At 43.1% G+C, this 18,784-nt stretch overlaps 1 protein-coding gene across 4 annotated transcripts in view; it reads left to right on the forward strand.

The window, feature by feature from the left end:
- The window catches only part of Dpf3 (double PHD fingers 3), a 258,438-nt gene that overhangs the window by 108,058 nt on the left and 131,596 nt on the right, over positions 1-18,784 (forward strand). For all 4 annotated transcript variants that reach the window (XR_012446106.1, XR_012446105.1, XM_074067621.1 and 1 more), the window contains exon 3: positions 13,813-13,920. Coding sequence is in view for 2 of the 4 variants with exons in the window: in XM_074067621.1 (XP_073923722.1) it covers positions 13,813-13,920 (108 nt within the window). In the remaining 2 variants the exon portion in view is untranslated. The remainder of the gene's footprint in view (positions 1-13,812; positions 13,921-18,784) is intronic.

Here is an 18,784-nt window from a genome sequence, read left to right on the forward strand (position 1 = left end):
CTTGCATAAGTAGTAGCATTTCTTTCTCATTGCTTTCAAGATTTCTTTCCTTGTCTTTAGTTTCAGAAATTTATTCTTTGTTTTTGGCTGTGCTGGTGTTATAAACTCAGGGCTTTGCACTTGCTACACAAGCTTTCTAACTGCTAATCCCCTTTTTTGCTTTACTTAGTTTTCCAAAAGCATCTCACTTTTATGCCAGGGCCGGCCTGGACTACCATCCTCTTATTTGTGCTTCCAGTGTAGTTGAGATGACCAGTCTGTGTCACACTGGGCCCAGCTTTGTATTAGCTGAGATGGGATTTCCAAAACTTATAGATGGGAACCACCTATAAGTTCAGAATCTGGCTCAGAAATTTAATTTTTATGTGTCTTGGCATAGATTTCATTGGGTTTATTTTTTATGAAGTTTACTCAGCTTCTTGGACCTGTAAGCTATTTTTTGCCAAGTTTGGGAAATTTTTAGCCATTATTTTTTCAGCCCCTCTCTCCCTCTCTCTTTCTTCTGGGACTCCTGTCCTTTTGCTCCTGTGCTGTTCATTTTGTTCTGTCTGTTTCTCAGATTGTATAAATTCTATTATTCTCTTTAGTTCACTGATTCTTTATTCTGCATTGGGTTAAGAATTATTTTGGGTTTTGTTACTATTTTTTTTCAGTTCTCAAATTTCTATTTGGTTCCTTATATCTTCTGTTTTTTTGCTGAGACATTTTATTTTTCACTTGTTTTATGTGTTCATAATTTTTTCTTGAGACATTTCTATGATGGCTGTTTTAAAATCCTTGTTGGACAGTTCTTACATTTGTGCCTTTTGTCATTTAAGTGAAATCTTTCTGGTTCTTCATATGATGAATGGTTTTGATTGAATCTTGACATTTTGGCTGTTTTGAGATTCTAGCTATTCTTTAAATCTACTATTTTAGCAAACTTTTTGTGATACTATGCTGATGGGGCTGGGGAGTGCTCTTTGTGACTGTAGGATGGATGTGGGAGTCCAGCTTCTTCACTTGATCTCTGTTGACACCCCACTGGGAGATGAGCACCTTGTTGTTGCTGGCTGGAGGCATAAGTTCAGGCTTCCACTTGGCCTCCACTGACACCATGTGGTGTCAGCTTCTCACTTGGCCTTTTCTGATGTGAACCCAGAAAAAGTTCTGGATGCCAGGTTATCTTGTGAGCTCATACTTTTCCTGGTCCTTTTTGGTCTGCACTTATTGTTTTTTTCAGGTTATCAGCTGTTCCCGAATCCACTCCTGGACACATGATGCAAGAACACCCAGGGAGCGCACCATCCTCATGCCCCTCAGGCCCCAGAGTCCCTTGCTGGATGGCCTCATTCCCTTAACCTTTCGGTGTCTTCTTGTGTTTGTGATATGAATAACAGTCCATATATTTAGCTGTACTTACGAAAGAATATGAGAACAGTTATCTACTCTCTGTCTTTCTAGATGCAGGAGTCCATGGGACTGCTTTTTCATTTAGAAAATTTAGCAGCTTAAGTACAGGTTGATCATCCCTTACCTGATTTGTGTGTGTGTGTTTGTGTGTGTGTGTGTTACTGATTATCAAACCCAAGGCTTCATGCATGCTGGGCAAGGCTCTACCACTGAGCTATATCCCTAGCCTGAAAGTCTTAAGATATTGAGTTTCAGATTTTGGAGCATTTTGAATTTTAGATTTTTAGATAAGGAGTGCTTGATTGATAAAGTTTATACATATATTTCAAAACCTAAAAAACTCTTGTGTCTGAAACACTCTGCTCCCTTTCACCAAGTAGTTCTCCAGTTCTCTGCAGACACCAACTGGGTGTCTCACAATTTAACTCAACCTTGACGCTCTATCTGGAGATGTCCTGACACCCCTCAGGTGACAGCCTCAGTCCCACAAGACTGTCCCCACTTCATATGCCAATTGAATGTGCAGATTGTCATTCAACCTGTGCTCTGACCAACTGGCCACCAATTGGGCATTTTCATGATGTCAGCTGTGCTCTGATCAGCTGGCTAGGAATGGGGCTCCTTGGGTTTGATCATTTACGAGAGTGGTTCACAGAACTCAGCAACAACTCACTTCACCAGATTGGTTACCAGTTTATTACAAAGGATAAACCTCAGGAAGAGCCAAATGGCAAGGGTGCATAGGGCAGGGATCTTCCCTCCACTCTCTAGGTACCCCATCCTCCCAGCACTTTCATGTGCTCACTGTGGAAGCTTCATTACATAGGCATGGTTGATTATAGTGATGAATTCAGCCTCCAGTGCCTTTCCTTTTCTTGGAGGTTAAAAGTCAGAGATCTGGGAATGGATCTGAAAGTTCAAGCCCATAATCATGTGTTTGGTTTCCCTAGCAATATTCCCCAATCCTGAGGCTATCCAGAAACTGCCAACCAACAATTATCTTATTAGCATAAAAAGACATCACTTGGAGAGCCCAAGAGTTTTAGGAACTGTAAATCAGGAAAGGGGGATTAAAATAAAACCGTAGAGTTCTTATTAGATATAACAATATCTCACCATCCCATGCAGGTGTTTTTTGATAAAGGATTCCAATCTTTCTTTTTTTTTTTTTCCAGTTTTTCTCTGTTAGTATGATGTTGGCTATGTATTTGTTGTATTTTACCTTTATTTATTTATTTTATTTTTAAATTTTTAAAAATTTCTTTTATTCATATGTGCATACAATGTTTGGGTCATTTCTCTCCCCTTCTCCCTGCCTCCTCCCTTTCCCCCCTCTCTCTCCCCCGCCACCCTCTCGCTACCAGGCAGAAACTATTTTGCCCTTATCTCTAATTTTGTTGAAGAGAGAGTATAAGCAATAATAGGAAGGACCAAGGGTTTTTGCTGGTTGAGATAAGGATAGCTTTACAGGGAGTTGACTCACATTAATTTCCTGTGCATGTGTGTTACCTTCTAGGTTAATTCTTCTCAAACTAACCTTTTCTCTAGTTCCTGGTCCTCTTCTCCTATTGGCCTCTGTCACTTTAAAGTTTCTGCATTAGTTCCTTTGCATTGAGGACATCAAATGCTATCTTGTTTTTTTTTCGGGTTTCTTGCTTATCCTCATACCTCCCTTGTGTGCTCTCTCCTAATCATGTGATCAAAGTCCAATCCCCTTGTGTTTGCCCTTGATTTAAAGTCCGCGTATGAGGGAGAAATGATAAGATTTCATTTTTCTTCATGGCTGAGTAGTATTCCATTGTGTATAAATACCACAGTTTCTTAATCCATTCATTGATAGTTGGACATCTTGGCTGTTTCCATAACTTGGCTATTGTGAATAGTGCTGCAATAAACATGGGTGTGCAAGTGTCTTTGGAGTAACCTGTGTCACATTCCTTAAGGATTCCAATCTTTTGTCTGTCTTTAAATTTCATGCTTAGCCAGGCCCGGTGGCTCAACCCTGTAATCCTAGCTTCTCAGGAGGCAGAGATCAGGAGGATCACAGTTTGAAGCCAGCTGGGCAAATAGTTTGTGAGACCCTATCATGAAAAAACCTATCACAAAAAAAGGGGCTGGTAGAGTGACTCAAGGTGTAGGCCTTGAGTTCAAACCCCAGAATTGCAAATAAATAAATAAATAAATAAATAAAATTTATGCTTAGCAAGCATGAGGCCCTGAGTTCAAACCCCAGTACTACAAAACAAACCAAAACCAAAACAAACTGCTTAGTTTCTCTTATTGAATTTGAATAGTCCCTTATATATCATAGCTACAAAGCCTTTATCTGACATAAGCTTTGCAAATATTTATTCTCAGTCTGTGATTATATTTTAGTTGCCTAACAGTCTCTTTCAAAGAGCAAGAGTTTTAAATTTTGGTGAAATACAATTTATCAATTTGTGCTTTTGTAAACCATACTTTTGGTGTTACATTTTAAGAAATTACTGCCTATTTTTTTTCCTAGAAGTCTTCTAATCTTAGCTTTTATTTAGGCCTGTGCTTTCAAGCAATTTTGTATATGTTGTGAGGTAGGGGTCAGTTTATTTTTGTTCAGATGAATATCCACTTGTTCCAGTATAATTTATTGTAAAGACCACCCTTTCTCCTCCAACAAATTAGATGTCCACATGTATGTGACTCTATTTCTGGACTTTCAATTTTATTTCATTGATTCATTTGTCTATATTTTTACTTTTATCACAATGTCTTAATTATTTTAGTTTATAATACCTTTTGAAATCAGTGGATGTTATTCCTCTAAATTTGTTCTTGGTTGAAATTGTTTTTGACTCATCTGTGTCTTTTGCACCTCTATGTGGATTTTATAGTTTGTTAATTTCTACAGAAAAATCAGCTGGGATTTTGATTGGGATTTGAATCTATAGTTCCATTTAGGGAAGTTGACAGTTCTCACTATTGATTCTTCCAGCCCATGCATACGGCCTTTACCTCTCTGCTTGTTCATATTGTTAATTGTTTCCATCAGTGCTCCTTAGTTTTCAGTGTAGAGATTATCCACACTTTTCCCACATTTATCTCCAAGTATTTATTTATTTTTTTGATGCTGGGGATCAAACCAGGGCTTCATAAATGCTATACGACACTCTACCATGGAACCATACCCCAGCCCAGTACTTAATGTTTTTTCATACTGTTATACATAAGTTTAAAATTTTTTCATTTTCTGATTTTTCTTTGCTACTATGCAGAAATACAATTTATTTTGTATTTTCATCTTGGATCCTTCAGCCTTGCTAAACTTATTAGTCCTAATAGCTTTCTGGAGATTCCATAGTATTTTCTACATAGTAGATCATGTAAGTGAATAAAGTCTTTTCAATATGGATGGCCTTTATTTATTTTACTTGTCTATTACGTTGTCTAGACTGTCTAATACAATATTAGATAAAAGTGGTGAGTGGACAAAAGGGAAGCAGTCATTCTTTTATTAAGTATGGTGCTATCTGTATGTCTGCCTGCCTTCCTTCCTTCCTTCCTTCCTTCCTCCCTCCCTCCCTCCCTGCCTCCTGGCCTCTCTCCCTCCATACCTCCCTCCCTCATGCCTCTCTCTCTCTCTCTTTCTTTTGTTGCTATTCTTTTTTATATTGTGGAATCTCCCTTCTATTTCTAGTTTGAGACTTGTAAAAATCCAGAGTGCATATTTTCTATGTCTAGTGAGATGATCTTTTTTTGTGGTTTGTTCATATGATGAATTATTGATTGGTTTTTGAATTTTAAACTAATATTGCACTTCTAGGAGAAACCCCACTTTGTCATGATGTATTATCCTTTTTCTACATTTTTGGGTTTGTGTTGTTGATGTTTTATTAGCGTTTTTATATCTATCTTTAAAGAAATATTGGTCAGATTGGGGATATAGCTTAGTTGGTGTGCTTGCCTTGCTTGCACAAGACCCTGGATTCAATTCCTAAATAAATAAGCCAGAAATTCCGAGTGACCATTAAATAAAAGAGATATTGGTCTATAGTTTTCTTGTAATGTCTGTTTCTGGTTTGGTGTCAGAATGATGTGGGCCTGGAAGTATTTCTTCCTTTTCAGTTTTCTGGAAGAGTTTATATTGAATTTGTATTACTTCTTCCATAAATATTTTATAGCACTCACCACTGAATCCTGTGTAATTCCTTGTAGGAATGTTTTTAATTAAAATTTTTAGTTTCTTAAGTATACATAGGGCTTTGCAAGTCATCCATTTCATCTTGAATAAACTTTGGTAATTTGTGACTAACAAAAAATTCATCTATTTCATCTAAGTTGTTTAAATTAGTTGTATAAAGTTGTTTATAATATTGTTATATTGTTCTTTAATACATATAGAATCCATGGTGTTGTATCCTTTCATTCCATATATTGGTAATTTGAAATTTCTCTTTTACTTTATCATTCTGAATTGAGGGTTATCCATTTTAATGATCTCAAAGACATAGTGTTTGGTAGAATTGATTTTGTTTTTTTTTTCCTGTTGTCTATTTTATAGTTTTCTGCTCTGACCTGGTTTAATTGGGTCTTCTGTTTCTTATTCTTTTTTTGGTGGGACTGAGGTTTGAACTCAGGGATTCGTACTTACAAAGCAAGTGCTCCACTGCTTGACCCACACCTCCAGTCCATTCTGCTCTGGTTACTTTAGATACGGGGTTGTGCCAACTATTGACTTGAGCTGGCCTCAAACCTCCATCCTTCTGACCTCAGCTTTCCAAGTAGCTAGGACTTCAGTTTCTTTAAGGTAGAAACTGAAGTCATGGATTAGAGACTTCTTTTTGCCTACTGTGTTTTCTAATATAGAAATATCCTCCTCATACTGCTTCATCTTCATTTCACAAATTTTGAGTTTGCATATTTAATTTCATTCAGTTGAATATATTTCTTTTTGGTTCCTTCTTTACCCAGGGAGTATTTAGAAGTATATTGCTTAGTTTTCAAATACTGGAGCATTTTCCAAAGATGTGCTCATTAGTTATTTCTAGTTCAATTTCAAATAGTCTGAGAAAACTTTGTATGACACGAATTTCAAAAAATTTATTGAGGCTTGTTTTTTTTTAATCCCAAAATATATTCTTTCTAGGAAAGTGTTCTCTCTGCTCTAGAAAAGAGTGCTTAGTTTGTTGGTGGTGGTTAGAATATTATGTTTAGGTCAGGTTGGTTGATAGTGTTGTCCAAATCTTACATATCTCACCAGTTTTCTCATATGGCTAGTCTATGAATTATTGAGGAAAATGATTGAAAAAATTTCTGGCAGTACTGGAGTTGAACTCAAGGCCTTGTACTTGCCAGGCAGGTGCTCTGTACCACTTGAGTAACTCTACCAGCTCTTGAATTTTTTTTGTCGGTGTAGGTTTGTGTATTTTACCTTTTAATTTTTGTTTTCAGTGTCTCAAAGCTCTGTTACTAAGAACATAAACAGTTAGGACTATTATGTCCTCTTATTAAATTGATCCCTTTTTCATATGAAATTATTTTTTACTATGAATATTATTTGCTTTGAAATCTACTTGGCTTATTGGTACAGCCACTTTCTCTCTCTCTCTTTCTGTCCTGTCTCTCGCCAGTGCTGAGGTTTGAATTCAGGGTTTTGTACTTGCTAGGCAGGCACTTTACTACTTGAGTCATTCCACCAGCCCCGTCTGCATTGGTTATTTTTAATTTTTTTGATGGCCCTGGTGTTTGAACTCAGGGCCTCATGCTTGCTAGGTAGGTGCTCTTACTGCTTGAGCCACTTTGCCAGCCCATGCGTTGGTTATTTTTGAGATAGGGTCTTGCTTTATGCCAAGGCTGGCCTGAACCATGAGCCTCCTATTTGTGCTTCTCTGTTTAGCTCATTGTGCACCATAGTGTCTAGCCATTGGTTGAGATGGGGTCTTGTGACTTTTTTTGCCTGGATTGGCCTTGAACTGTGCTTCTCTTGATCTTTGCCTCCCAAGTAACTAGTATTACCAGCTTGAGCCACTGTACTTGGCCCTGGCTTAACAACTTCTCTTCCTTCTTCTCCCCTTCCTCCTTCTTTTTTTTGCTTTAGGTATTTTTTGAATAGGGGCTTACATTTTTGCCTGACCTGACCTACAGAGTGGTCCTCCTATGTAGCAGGCACTCACCATCATATTCAGTTTTTATTGATTGAGATGAGGGTCTTTGAACATTTTTGTCTGGGCTGGGCTCCTACTGAAGTCCTCCTTATCTCTATCTGCTGAGTAGCTAGGATTACAGGTGTGAGCTATTATGCCCTGCCTTTCTTAATAGTCTGTTATGTTTATATACTATTATTTATCTAACCAGGTCCTTATAGATGGACACCAGTCTTTTATAGAATAAAATAGGCTAGAATGAACACACGCTTTTGTATTTTTACATGTGACTCTGTGATAGAGATTCTGAGAAATGGAATTGCTAGGTCAATGGGGCAATACCTATGTAGTTTTGGTGGACATGCCAAATTCTTCTAAGTAATGTGCCATTTGCATTCCCACCAGCAGTGCATGAGAATGGTAGATTACATTTCTAACAATGGAGTATTTCAAAAGTACAGTTGGTTGCTTCAAGTCAAATTGAGAACTAGAATTATTTAAAGAGTGGTCCAGGAAGGGGCGTATGCCAGGGATATTGTACAGGTGATTCTTGTACCTGGTGGGTGTCAGACCCAATGACTTGTAAGTTCACATTGTAATCTTATTATACTTCAAACATTTCTCTGAGGAATTTAGAAAGTAAGTCCTGGTCGTTCTCCTGCATCTGCATACATTTTATATGCCTTAGTACAGTATTATTAGGATGTATTTCTCTTTGAGCAGTTCTACTTGGTGAAGTTGGTGATGTGGAAGAAAAAATAAATTCCACAAGACGTGGCTTGGCAGAGGTGGATGGGTGGGTGGCTGGGGGTTCTTTTCCTTGTGGCTTTGGTGTAGGGAGCTGTGAGGACAGGACTCTGGGTGTCAATCCTGGGAATTTAGGTTGGGTAGTGGGTTGGATTTGTGTCTGAGCCTTGGACTAGATTTCTCTTAGGAGCTCTGTGACTTCAGGTTAGTTTCTTAGTCACTGTTAGTCTCCCTGGCCTCAGCCTTAAATGTCTCATGGGGTTGCTGCTAGGATAAGATTAGGGTGAGTGTGAGGCGCTGGCTGTGTATAGAGTAAGATCTCAGTGAATGTCAGCAGCCGCTCCATGCCAGCTTTGAGTTGATAATACCACAAGGCCTTGGGAGCTCCTGGGTTGCAAGAGGCAGGCAGCATTCTGGAGTCGAGGTCTACTTTACCTGGACAGTCTTGGCACAAGGAATAGGGAAATTGAGTCTTACAGTGAGAGAGAAATTCAGGGAGAGCAGCAGGAGGGCAGGCAGGGAAGGACATGGCTGGGAGCCATGACAGAGCAGCAGATAGTGTCCTGGAATGTGGGGGGTCAGGAAGGCTTCACTGAAGAGGTGTCCTTAAAGACAGGGCAGCTCTTAGATTAGCCAAAAGAAGCAGGGAGGGCAGAGCTGGATGGGAATGCCTTGGTGTGGTTGTGAGACAATCTTGCCTACTTTCCAAGTGCTTCCTGGGGTCTTGTGCTCATCCCTGTAGCTTCATAGAGATGAGCCAAATTGGTGTTTTTAGTCACAGTGATGGACACCTATTTTGTGGCAGGCAAACCCTGGAAACATATATGAGTGGGATTCAATCCAGTGCAAAATTCCTTATGCATGAGTTTTTCTTGGTAAACTTCCTTGGTGGTTTCTGGTGTTCTGCCGTTCATATGGTCAGTCTTGGTGAAGAATCCCTCACTTGTGCCATTAGAAACTTATAAATGTGGAGGCTACTAATGACTCATTATGTGACACATAGTAGGGCTGAGATGTGGAAGAGGTCTTTACATGGCACCGATGGCCCAGAGAGGACACTCTCCCCACTCCTGTCTGGGAGGGGTTGGGGCTGGGGACAGATGGTGAACGGGCAGCAGAGTCTGGATTTGCAGTCTCCGCTCCTATACCTGGCTCTGGGCAGGTGCAGGCATACCTCGCCCCCAGTCTCCCCTCTCCAATTCCTTAGCTTCTTGCCTGGCTCTCCTTCTAATCCAGCTGGGCACATGAAATGGAGGGTGAGGATACAGGTGACTTTGGTTGGAATAGAGAGTCGCATAAGTTCAGGAAGGTGGATTTTGATTCAAAATGAGAACAAGGTGCTCTCCTTATCACAAAAGTGTTGGCCAACAGTGGGACAGGCTGTCTTGTGAAGTAATGAGTTTTTCACTGTAGCCGTGGTTCACCAGCAGCTGCAGGCCCACCTCTTTGGGATACTGCAGGGAGAGCCCCGTCCTTGAGTGGAGTTGAACGTCCATGGTTCAAGTCTGTTCGGGGGAAGAGGAACTGGAGTGATCCAGTTCTTTTCTTCCTCACTTCAATGGCTGTTCCTCTCACGTCATTCTTCTCTGTTTTCCATCTCATTTCATCTTCTGAATTCTTCCTAGCTTAGGCTTTGTTTGTCATAGGTACTCAGAGACCCACCTACCAAATTTGGACATATTCAAGATACTTACCTAAAGTTTGCTGACCATTTAGGCTTCAAGGTCATCATTCCCAATTTTTCTATGGAACCAGTTCTCCTGGCAAGTGTGAACAGTCTCTCTCTCTCCTCTCTCTCTCTCCCTCCCTCCCCCCTCCCTTCCTCCACAGGTGTGTATGTCCTTGTCATGCCTATGCTTTCACATAGGCAGTGTGTGGTAACTGGAGTTGCTCCAGGCAACAGGAAAGCAGTTTGCACAATGGTCCATGAATGGAGGGGTAGCCGTGGCCTTGGCTACTAGGGAGGACTGCCCCTCCTTGTCTCCTGCTTCCTGCCACCCCTCCTCCATATCCCCCTTGGCCCCCAGCTCACTCCTCAAGGTTAATTTCCCTGACAGCAGCTGTGCCTCCATCCTCCTCCTCCTTCCTCTACCGTGTACACACAGGCTTTTGAGTTATTCACCTCCTGGTCTAATGAGATAAACAAGATGAGTCTCACGAGGCTCCGCTCTTCTCCCCACAGTGGAACCCCAGGGCTGAATGTGCTGGCCCTATAAAGGAACCCTGATGCCTGTCAGCTTAGTGAGGAGGTCAAGGAAGGGCATGAGGAGCCTCAGGGGAGTTTCCTGGGGGCCATTTACTCGTTGAGACAAGATGGCTTCAAAGTGTAATTCAAAGAGAAGCCTGTTTCCACCCACCCTCAGCGGCATGGGTGGGTGTTGGGGTTGGGGGCCTCCTGCCTCGGAAGCATAGGGTCTTAGACTGCCTGAGCCAGTAACTTGTTAACCAACCTTAGCTTGCTCCTAGGTCTTGGTGTTCCCCATGGCAGCAGCACAGAGGCTGGTGTTACTGATGCCCTGATTTTACAGCTGAGGAGATAGACTCAGACAGGTGCTGGGTATTTTCCAGGCCTCACGAGCTTTCCTCTGCACCATTGGACCTCTCCTGTCTGTGGGAGAAAGAACGAAACATTCAGCGGACATTTAAACTACTTAGGAAAATTGTCTGCCCAGGAGAGTGGGCTGCTGTTGACCCACAAGTGCGGGGACTACAGTCTGAGGGAGGTGTAGGACCTGGACAGGTGTTGACATTTCCCAATTCTTGCCTCTTGGACCTTTTGAGAGCACTGGTCAGGACCAGCTCCTTCTCACTCCCTTGCTGTGGGGTAGGTTGCTGTGGGGCAAGAAGGAAGTGTGGGACCCAGGCCTGTCATGCTTTGGTGGGGTGGGCTGGGCTCTGGGTCCCCACTGCAGTCCCTCTTGGATAGTTTGAATGTGAGGCTCCTAGGCAGGTGCTTCACCACTTGAGCCTTTTTCGCTTGTACTTAGGGCCTTGCGTTTGCCAGGTGCTCTACCACCTCTCGATTGTTTATATCCAGATAAGTGAGTCTCCTGGAGCCAGGACCAGCAGGTAAATGGTTATTCACGTCTTGTATTTCTGAGCGAGGTTCAGCTCTGGTTGGATTTCTTGGATAAGTATTCCTCAATGTGTCTGTCAAGCGCTATGTGCTGTGTGTTGAGGATACTAGAAGTGGATGTGGTTTTGGACATCCTGGATCTTATAAAACCAGCAGGGGAGATCATCAGTAAGCAAGCAACTAATTATAATACCTGAGAAATAAAGGAACCTTGGGATCCTATAGGAAAGGCCATTAAATCAGACGTGGATACATGCAGGCAGTAATAGATGGTACTCAGACGTCCCAGAGCTTCTGTCAGACACTGGAAAAATCTATGAAGTCCTTAGAAAATAGTCGCCCAATACAATCTGCCTCCATTCAGATTAGAGAGGTTTGGCATGAATTTTAGGCATTGGTGCTTTTGAACAGTTCTCCAGGGGATTTCAGTTTTGGCTGGGATAAGAATCACTAATCCTGGGCTGGGTGTGGTGGCTCACGTCTGTTATCCCAGTTACCTGGAAGACAGAGATAGGAAGATTGAGGTTAAGGCCAGCACAGGCAAAGTTAGTGAGACTCTATGTCAAAAAAGTCAGGCATGGTAGCGCATGGTTACAATCCCAGCCACTCAGGAGGCAGAAATAGGAGGATCATGTCCAGTGTGGGTCCTGGGGGAAAGTGCCAGACCTATTTGAAAAACAAACTAAAACAAAGCAGGCTGGGGGAATGGCTCAAGTACAATGCCTAGCAATAGCAAGGCCCAAAATGGGGACTGGTGGGGACAAGTTCTTAGGCATAGTACGTTAGTACTTGGGCCTTGCCTCAGATTCTGGGGGTACGCCATCCCTAGGGGTGACCTGAACATTTGGAAGGGACCCAGGATGAATGTGTCCCTTCAGGAATGATGGACCAGAGAGGACACAATCATGGAACGAGCCACCACAGAAACACTGAGCTATTTGCAGAGGTGCCTTCCCTCAGAGAGTGGTCACAACGGTCACAGCAGGAGTGGCCAAGGCAGGAAGCTGTCACTTCGTTTGGCTCACTTGGTCTTCTATACACTGCTGCAAGCCTGGTCCTCAGAGTCAGGGTGCTCAGAGCCAAGGGACCCTCCCTCTGCAGAGCCCAGGAGGCAGGAGCCCTTCAGGCCCCAGCTGTAATAGTGTCTGAGAATTAAGAGGGGAGGAGGGATCAAGACCTCCACCTTGTCCACAGTCTTGCACCCTGTGAGCTGCTGTGTGAATAAAATGGTGCTTACACGTGAAGCTACATCAGCATTGTGATTCCTTTGTTGCTGGAATCACTGGTTTTGCTTGAGACCCAAGTAAATGAATGAGTAACGTTCACAGGTAAAATTGGAATGTGAGCGGATGGATATGTAGCAATGGGACTTTTATAGATTTACAAAGGCAAAAAAAAAAGTATGAAAGCAGTACCCCTTCTTAACATTTTTTTTTTTTGCGGTACTAGGATTTGAACACAGGGCCTCACATTTGCTAACTTGAGTCCCCATTAACTTTTAAGAGTCCTAAAAGGAAAACAGCAGATACAATAGGTCTTGGGGTTTGCTGAGCCCCATGGTCCTTGGTGAAGGCAGTGACACTCTCACGTGGGGCTGCCTGAATCTGATAGCTGTCATTGTCACTTTTATCCACAGAAGGTAGAGTAGTGACTTTAGAGCAAAGCTGGACCATTTCATTCCTTCACTGAATATTTAGTTGGATTCTTCTATCTGTGGGGCCCAGTTTTGATTCTGAGGATTCTAATAGTGTCAGACAGCAAAGTCCTGGTTACTGGGCTTTTCACTCTGCCAAGGTAGGTGGGTGGGCTTACTGGCTTGTTTGGAGAGACATCAACCTTTTTAGACTGCAAATCACCTCACTGGTTTAAAACACTTTCATCTTCTCCCCTCAGCCTCTTCCCCCCGCCTTTTCTCTGAGAATAGACTCCATCAGTCTGATGTGGAGAGTCCACACCTCTCTAAGGCTGATGGCTGCCACAGATACCAGAGGAGAGTTGTCTGATGAGCAAGAAGACTCCTTGTGGGGTGCTAGGCATGACAATGATGCTAGTGGTGTCAGAAACCAAATATTAATGGAGGCATCCGTTGGGCAACAGTGTGGTTGCCCAAACTGATTAACTGGACCTGGATGGAGGACAGTCACTGGAGGGTCACTGCCTTGGCAGTGCAGTGGTGAGGTTGACTCTGGATAGGCTTCCTTAGGGTTTGAATGTCCCTCTGGTGGTCTCCAGGGGCCAGAGAGAACTGGTTTTGGTGAAGGCTATGGCTTTTTCTGGCATGGCCTTGCTGAACAGCATGGTGGAGCAGTCAGAGCAAAGGTCTGGGCTGTACCATCAGCCAGCTGTGTGACCTTGACCTGTCACTTCACCTCTCTGGGCTTCAGTTTCCTCTCTCTGTGAATGACAGGGCTAGTCAGGTAGTTCGCAAGTCTGCTTGCAGCCTAGAGCCTTGAGTCTTTACGTTGTCTCTGTCCACAGGTCTGGCTCCAGGCCAGCTGTACACATACCCTGCCCGCTGTTGGCGCAAGAAGAGACGATTGCACCCGCCCGAGGATCCGAAGCTGCAGCTGCTGGAGATCAAACCTGGTGAGTGCCCCGGGAGCTGGGCTGGGCCATGGCGGGAGGGCGCAGAGGCCTGTGCCGGCCCAGCACAAGTGGTTGACCTCTCTGTCCACACAGTGGTTTTTCTGGGAGAACAGAGGTGCCCGTACGGCACTCAGAGACTCTCTGTTCCCACCCTGTGTGTAAACATGTCCATGTGTCCTCTGGGCATCTCTAGGGTCCCCTGCCTTCTATTTCTTTGTTTTCCCTCTTTGTTTTTCAGTACTAGGATTTGAACTCAGGGCCTTGCAGTTGCCAGGCAGGCGCTTTACCACTTAAGCCATGCCTCCAGCCCTTTTTTGGTTATTATTCAGGGAGGGTCTTACATTTTTGCCTGGGTCTGGTTTGGGCCACCATCGTCCATCACAAGCTCCTGCATCATGCCCAGCTATTGGTTGAGATGGAGGTCTTAGTAACTTTTTGCCTAGGTTGGTTTCAGACTACAATCTTCCACATCTCTGCCTCCTAGTAAGTAGCTGGGAATACTGTTGTGAGCCACCACTCCTGGCTCTGTCTTCCCTCTTTTGCTACCCCAGGGAAGCAAAGCAAGGAGCCACAGGGACCAGGCTAGGTGACTCCCTTTCTATCAGAGCCCAAGGAATTGCAACAAGTTTGGGTCAGGTGTTACCTTCCTTGCACTTAAGTAAAGACACGTTGTTTGTGTGTCCAAGGAGAGGAGAGTGACCTGGGGCACTTCTCCTCCCTGCCCATGTGAACTTCTGTGCATCCTACTTGGGAAGAGGCCAGTTGTTAAAACTGGAACCTGCCTTGGCTACATGGAAGAGCTGGGGCTCAAACCTTATCCCTAGGGGTTACAGATGCTTTGTGGCTTATCTTGACTCTCCTGTTATTGCACTTCAGGCTACAAGGTTGTCTTCAGACCTGGGTTTTAAGGGGAACTCTATTTTGCAGGGTGTAGGGCTGAGATGTGACTCAGGGTTCAGCAAACAGAATTGAAACATTCCCTCCCAGTGTCATCAAAGCATCTCCAGGCACCTAGCAGTTACCATGCTCCTTTCTTTCCACTGTGACCCCATAGCCTGTGTTCATGCTGCAAATTCTCTACCCATAATGATTGGAAGGTTTGCATGCCCCATTCCTTGGGTGACCCTGCTCTGCCTGTCTGCTTCCACCCAGCTGTCACATGGGCAGCAGTTTTATTTGTGAGGGGCGTGTGGAGGCTAGATTCTTCCAAGTGCTCTCAAATGTCTGTGCACAATATACAGATCCTCACAAATACTCCCGGCTCCAGGTGATGGCTTAGTTGTTCCGCCCCTCCCCCCACCCTGCCCTGCCTTGATGCAGGTTTTAAGAGCTCCAAGTCTCCTAGAGTGACACAAGCCACAAAGATATGGTGCAAGCTACACATGTCACTTTGCATTTTCTAGCCCCAGTACAAAAAGGAAAAAGACAGGGGAAATGAATTTTAAAGAGAGTCCATTTAACCCAACTTGAAAAAAAGTGCTATCATTTCAGCATGTCATTAGTGTAACAATTGTGAATGAGATCTTTCTGTTTTGAATTGCGGTGTGTATTGTGCACTTCTCACGTCTTATTTTGGACGAGCTGTGTTTCAGGTGCTCAATGGGTACCTGTGACTGGTAGTGCTGTATTGGTTAGTATGGTCCTGGGAACTTGGGGAAGAGGCACGTTCACCGAGCTGGAATCTGTATTTTGTCAGAAGTTTGGAGTGCATCTCCAAAACACACCTGAAGTCTGAGAAATTCCGCTTTTGAAGAATTACAGGTAGTTTGGGATTTTGTACATCGCCATGATTTCATTTTTAATTAGTGTATATTTATTGTACAAAGGGATTTCATCATGATTCTTCTATACATCCATAAAATGTACCTTATTACTCTTTTACTCTTTCTTGTCCTTCTCTTCTCCCCCCCAAAAAACCCCCACTTTTTAGTGGGTTTCGTTAAACTATTTTCATATATATATATATAATGTATTTTGATCATATTTATCCCTCATCACCCCTTCCTTTTCCCTATCCTCTTCTACCTTCCTGATAGTCCCCCTTATCGTGTGATAATGCTATTAGTATTATTTTTTGGTGGTATTGTGGTTTGAATTCAGCGCCTTGCACTTACTAGGGAGATGCTTTACCATTTGGGCCATATTCCCAGGGTGCGCCCTGCCCACCACCTTATTTTTGGATAGGTCTCATGTTTTTGCCTGGGGCCAGCTTCTGACCTCCATCCTCCTACCTATGCCTCTCGTGTAGCTGGGATTACAGGTCTGCACCACCACATCTGACTTGTTGGTTGATATGGGATTTTGCTAGCTTTTGCCCATGCTGGTCTTGAACCACAGTCCTTCCAATCTCCCTCCCCACAGAGTAGCTGGGATCACAGGCATGAGCCACTGTGTCTGGCTTATTAATTGTTATTATTATTAATAGATTGCAATGAGAGAAAACATATGGTATTATTTCTCTTTCTGAGCTTGGCTTATCTTGCTGAATATGGTGATCTCCAGCTCCATCCACTTCCCTGCAAATGACATAATTTCATTTTTGTTTGTGGCTGAATGATAGTACATTGTGTATATGTACAGCTTTTCTTTTCATCATCATCTTTTTGTTAGTCATAAATAATTGTTGATATGAACTGCTCCTTTGGGCAGCAAGGATGCCCTCCTTCTTTTTCCCAGCCCCATTGGTTGTGGTTTGGATGGATGGTGTTGATAGTCCCTGGTTTGAACCTGGACCAATTCAGGTCTACCCCATTCACAGCTGAGTTGGCTGTGTGGCCTTTGTGGGAGGTGTGTCTTTGTTTATGTGAATCCTCTGCTGTATTTCCCCATGTGTGGAATAGGCCCAGGGTTACCAGGAATTCAAACAAGTCATGTGCATTTTTAAATTTATTTAATTTTGAGTAGCTAATACAGCCACATGTTTTGTCATTTGAAAGGTAAAAAGGTTATCTTGCATAGTGAAAAATAAGGGCATGTCTCCCAAAAGGCACTCAGTTTTACCAGTTTGTGAGATTCCTTGAAGAAGCAAGCAGTCTTGTGTACACACCAGGATCACATCTGTCTGATTTCTCCTCTTTTCACACAGCATGACCATCCTGGATTTTTCTGTTTCCACTGAAGTATGCACCTTAGATATTGGCCATTCCAATATATAGATTTCCATATTCCTTTTCATAATTACGTAGTATTCCATTGTATGAATGTACCACAGCTTATTTAACCAGCCTGTTTCCAGTTTTTATTTCCAGTTTAATCAGTATGCTGTGAGTGTACATGAGGCTATCTCATATGTGATTTGCTAATTTAAAGGCTTCCATTATAAATATGTGACACTAATTTATATGATTAATCTTTACCATTTATATTTATATAAAAGCTTTTTATATGAAAGCTCTTCATTAAGAACACTTTATATCAGACCAATTGGGTCTTCTGTCATAGAATCAAATACATTTAGCACAGTGCATATCATCAACTCCAATTCCTTGTTTTATTAAGGTCCATATAGGTTAAGGAACTTGCTCAAAGCCGTACAGTAATTCCTTGGATCCAGCAGAGAATCTAGGTCACCTGAGTTCCCTATTCAATGTTTTTCTGCTTCTTCATGCTGCTGGTAGGTATGTTAAAATGAATCCAGAGCTTTACACATATGAGGCAAGTACTCTACCACTTAAGTCACACCTCCAGCCCCTTGGTTAGTATTCTGTTTTTGAGGTAGGGTCTTACTAAATTTGTGCAGGCTGGCCTCAAACTTGTGGTCCTCCTGCTTTTGCCTTCTGAATAGCTGGGATTATAAGTACATGCCACCATGCCTGGCCTAACTTAAATTTTAAAGGTTTTTACTCTTAAAACTTTATGATTGCAAAACTCATATATATATAATTAAAATGCATTGACAGATACTGGGAATTCCTTACATCATAAATGTTAGAAACTCAAATTCAACTAGGCTAAGCAAAACAAATTTGCTCACTTACTTTGGGCATAGTTACCTTGCTCTACCTTTAACTGTTCTCCTCATGGGACTGACAAGGTGTCCACCAGCAGCTCCAGACTCAGCCCAGACCCAGAAAGACAGACCTTCCACAGCTGGGGCAGAGAAGTTCCAGGGAGGGCTGATTGGCGAACTGGGTTTATTATGTCTTTCCCACCAGTTGCTGCCACCCTTGGATGGGACCCCGATCCAATCATCAGCACTGTCATAACAACTGTTTGAACGACACACTCACTTCCAAAGCCCTTTACAAAGCATTTCATTCATGTAACTTACTTGGTCCCACCATAGCCCAGGGTGGTTAGAGAGGGAGAAAAGAGCAACTGTGTTTCTTAGAAATCAGGTTGTGGACAGAGCCAAGGGGAGTTCACTGTGTGATTCTTGCATCTGAGAGCCAACAGATCACTGCTTGTGAGATGGAGGCAAGAGGCTACTTCCTAGCTTTTGCTCCTTCTGTCCACAGGTATTTACTTTGGGTGTCCTGGCCTCCCAGTATTTGTGCCTTGTGTGTGGTTGAATAGGGTGCAGCTGCTTTCATAGTGGCTGCAGACCTGTCCCGTCCTCAGCTGCTGGTGATAGACAAGGGTCGGACAAAGGAGAAGCCAGAACTGGCCACCTTCTGCACACAGTGGCTGTATCTGTGACCATTTGAAAGATTTTCTCTATGTCTGCTTCAAGCTTGAGGCAGAGGTGACTGTACCAGGTTCAGGGGGAAAGACCCAGCTCCAGAGATGCTCAAGGTCCTGGGTATGACATGCTCTAGAGAGACAAACACTGGCCCTTGTGAGGACATGGTTCTCATGGTGCTATGTCCCCAGGTGGGAAGAGCTGAGCTCTGAGTCTGGCTCATGCCTCTAGCCAGCACCTAGC

The sequence above is a fragment of the Castor canadensis genome, chromosome 3, assembly GCF_047511655.1.
Source record: "Castor canadensis chromosome 3, mCasCan1.hap1v2, whole genome shotgun sequence".
Taxonomy (NCBI): domain Eukaryota; kingdom Metazoa; phylum Chordata; class Mammalia; order Rodentia; family Castoridae; genus Castor; species Castor canadensis.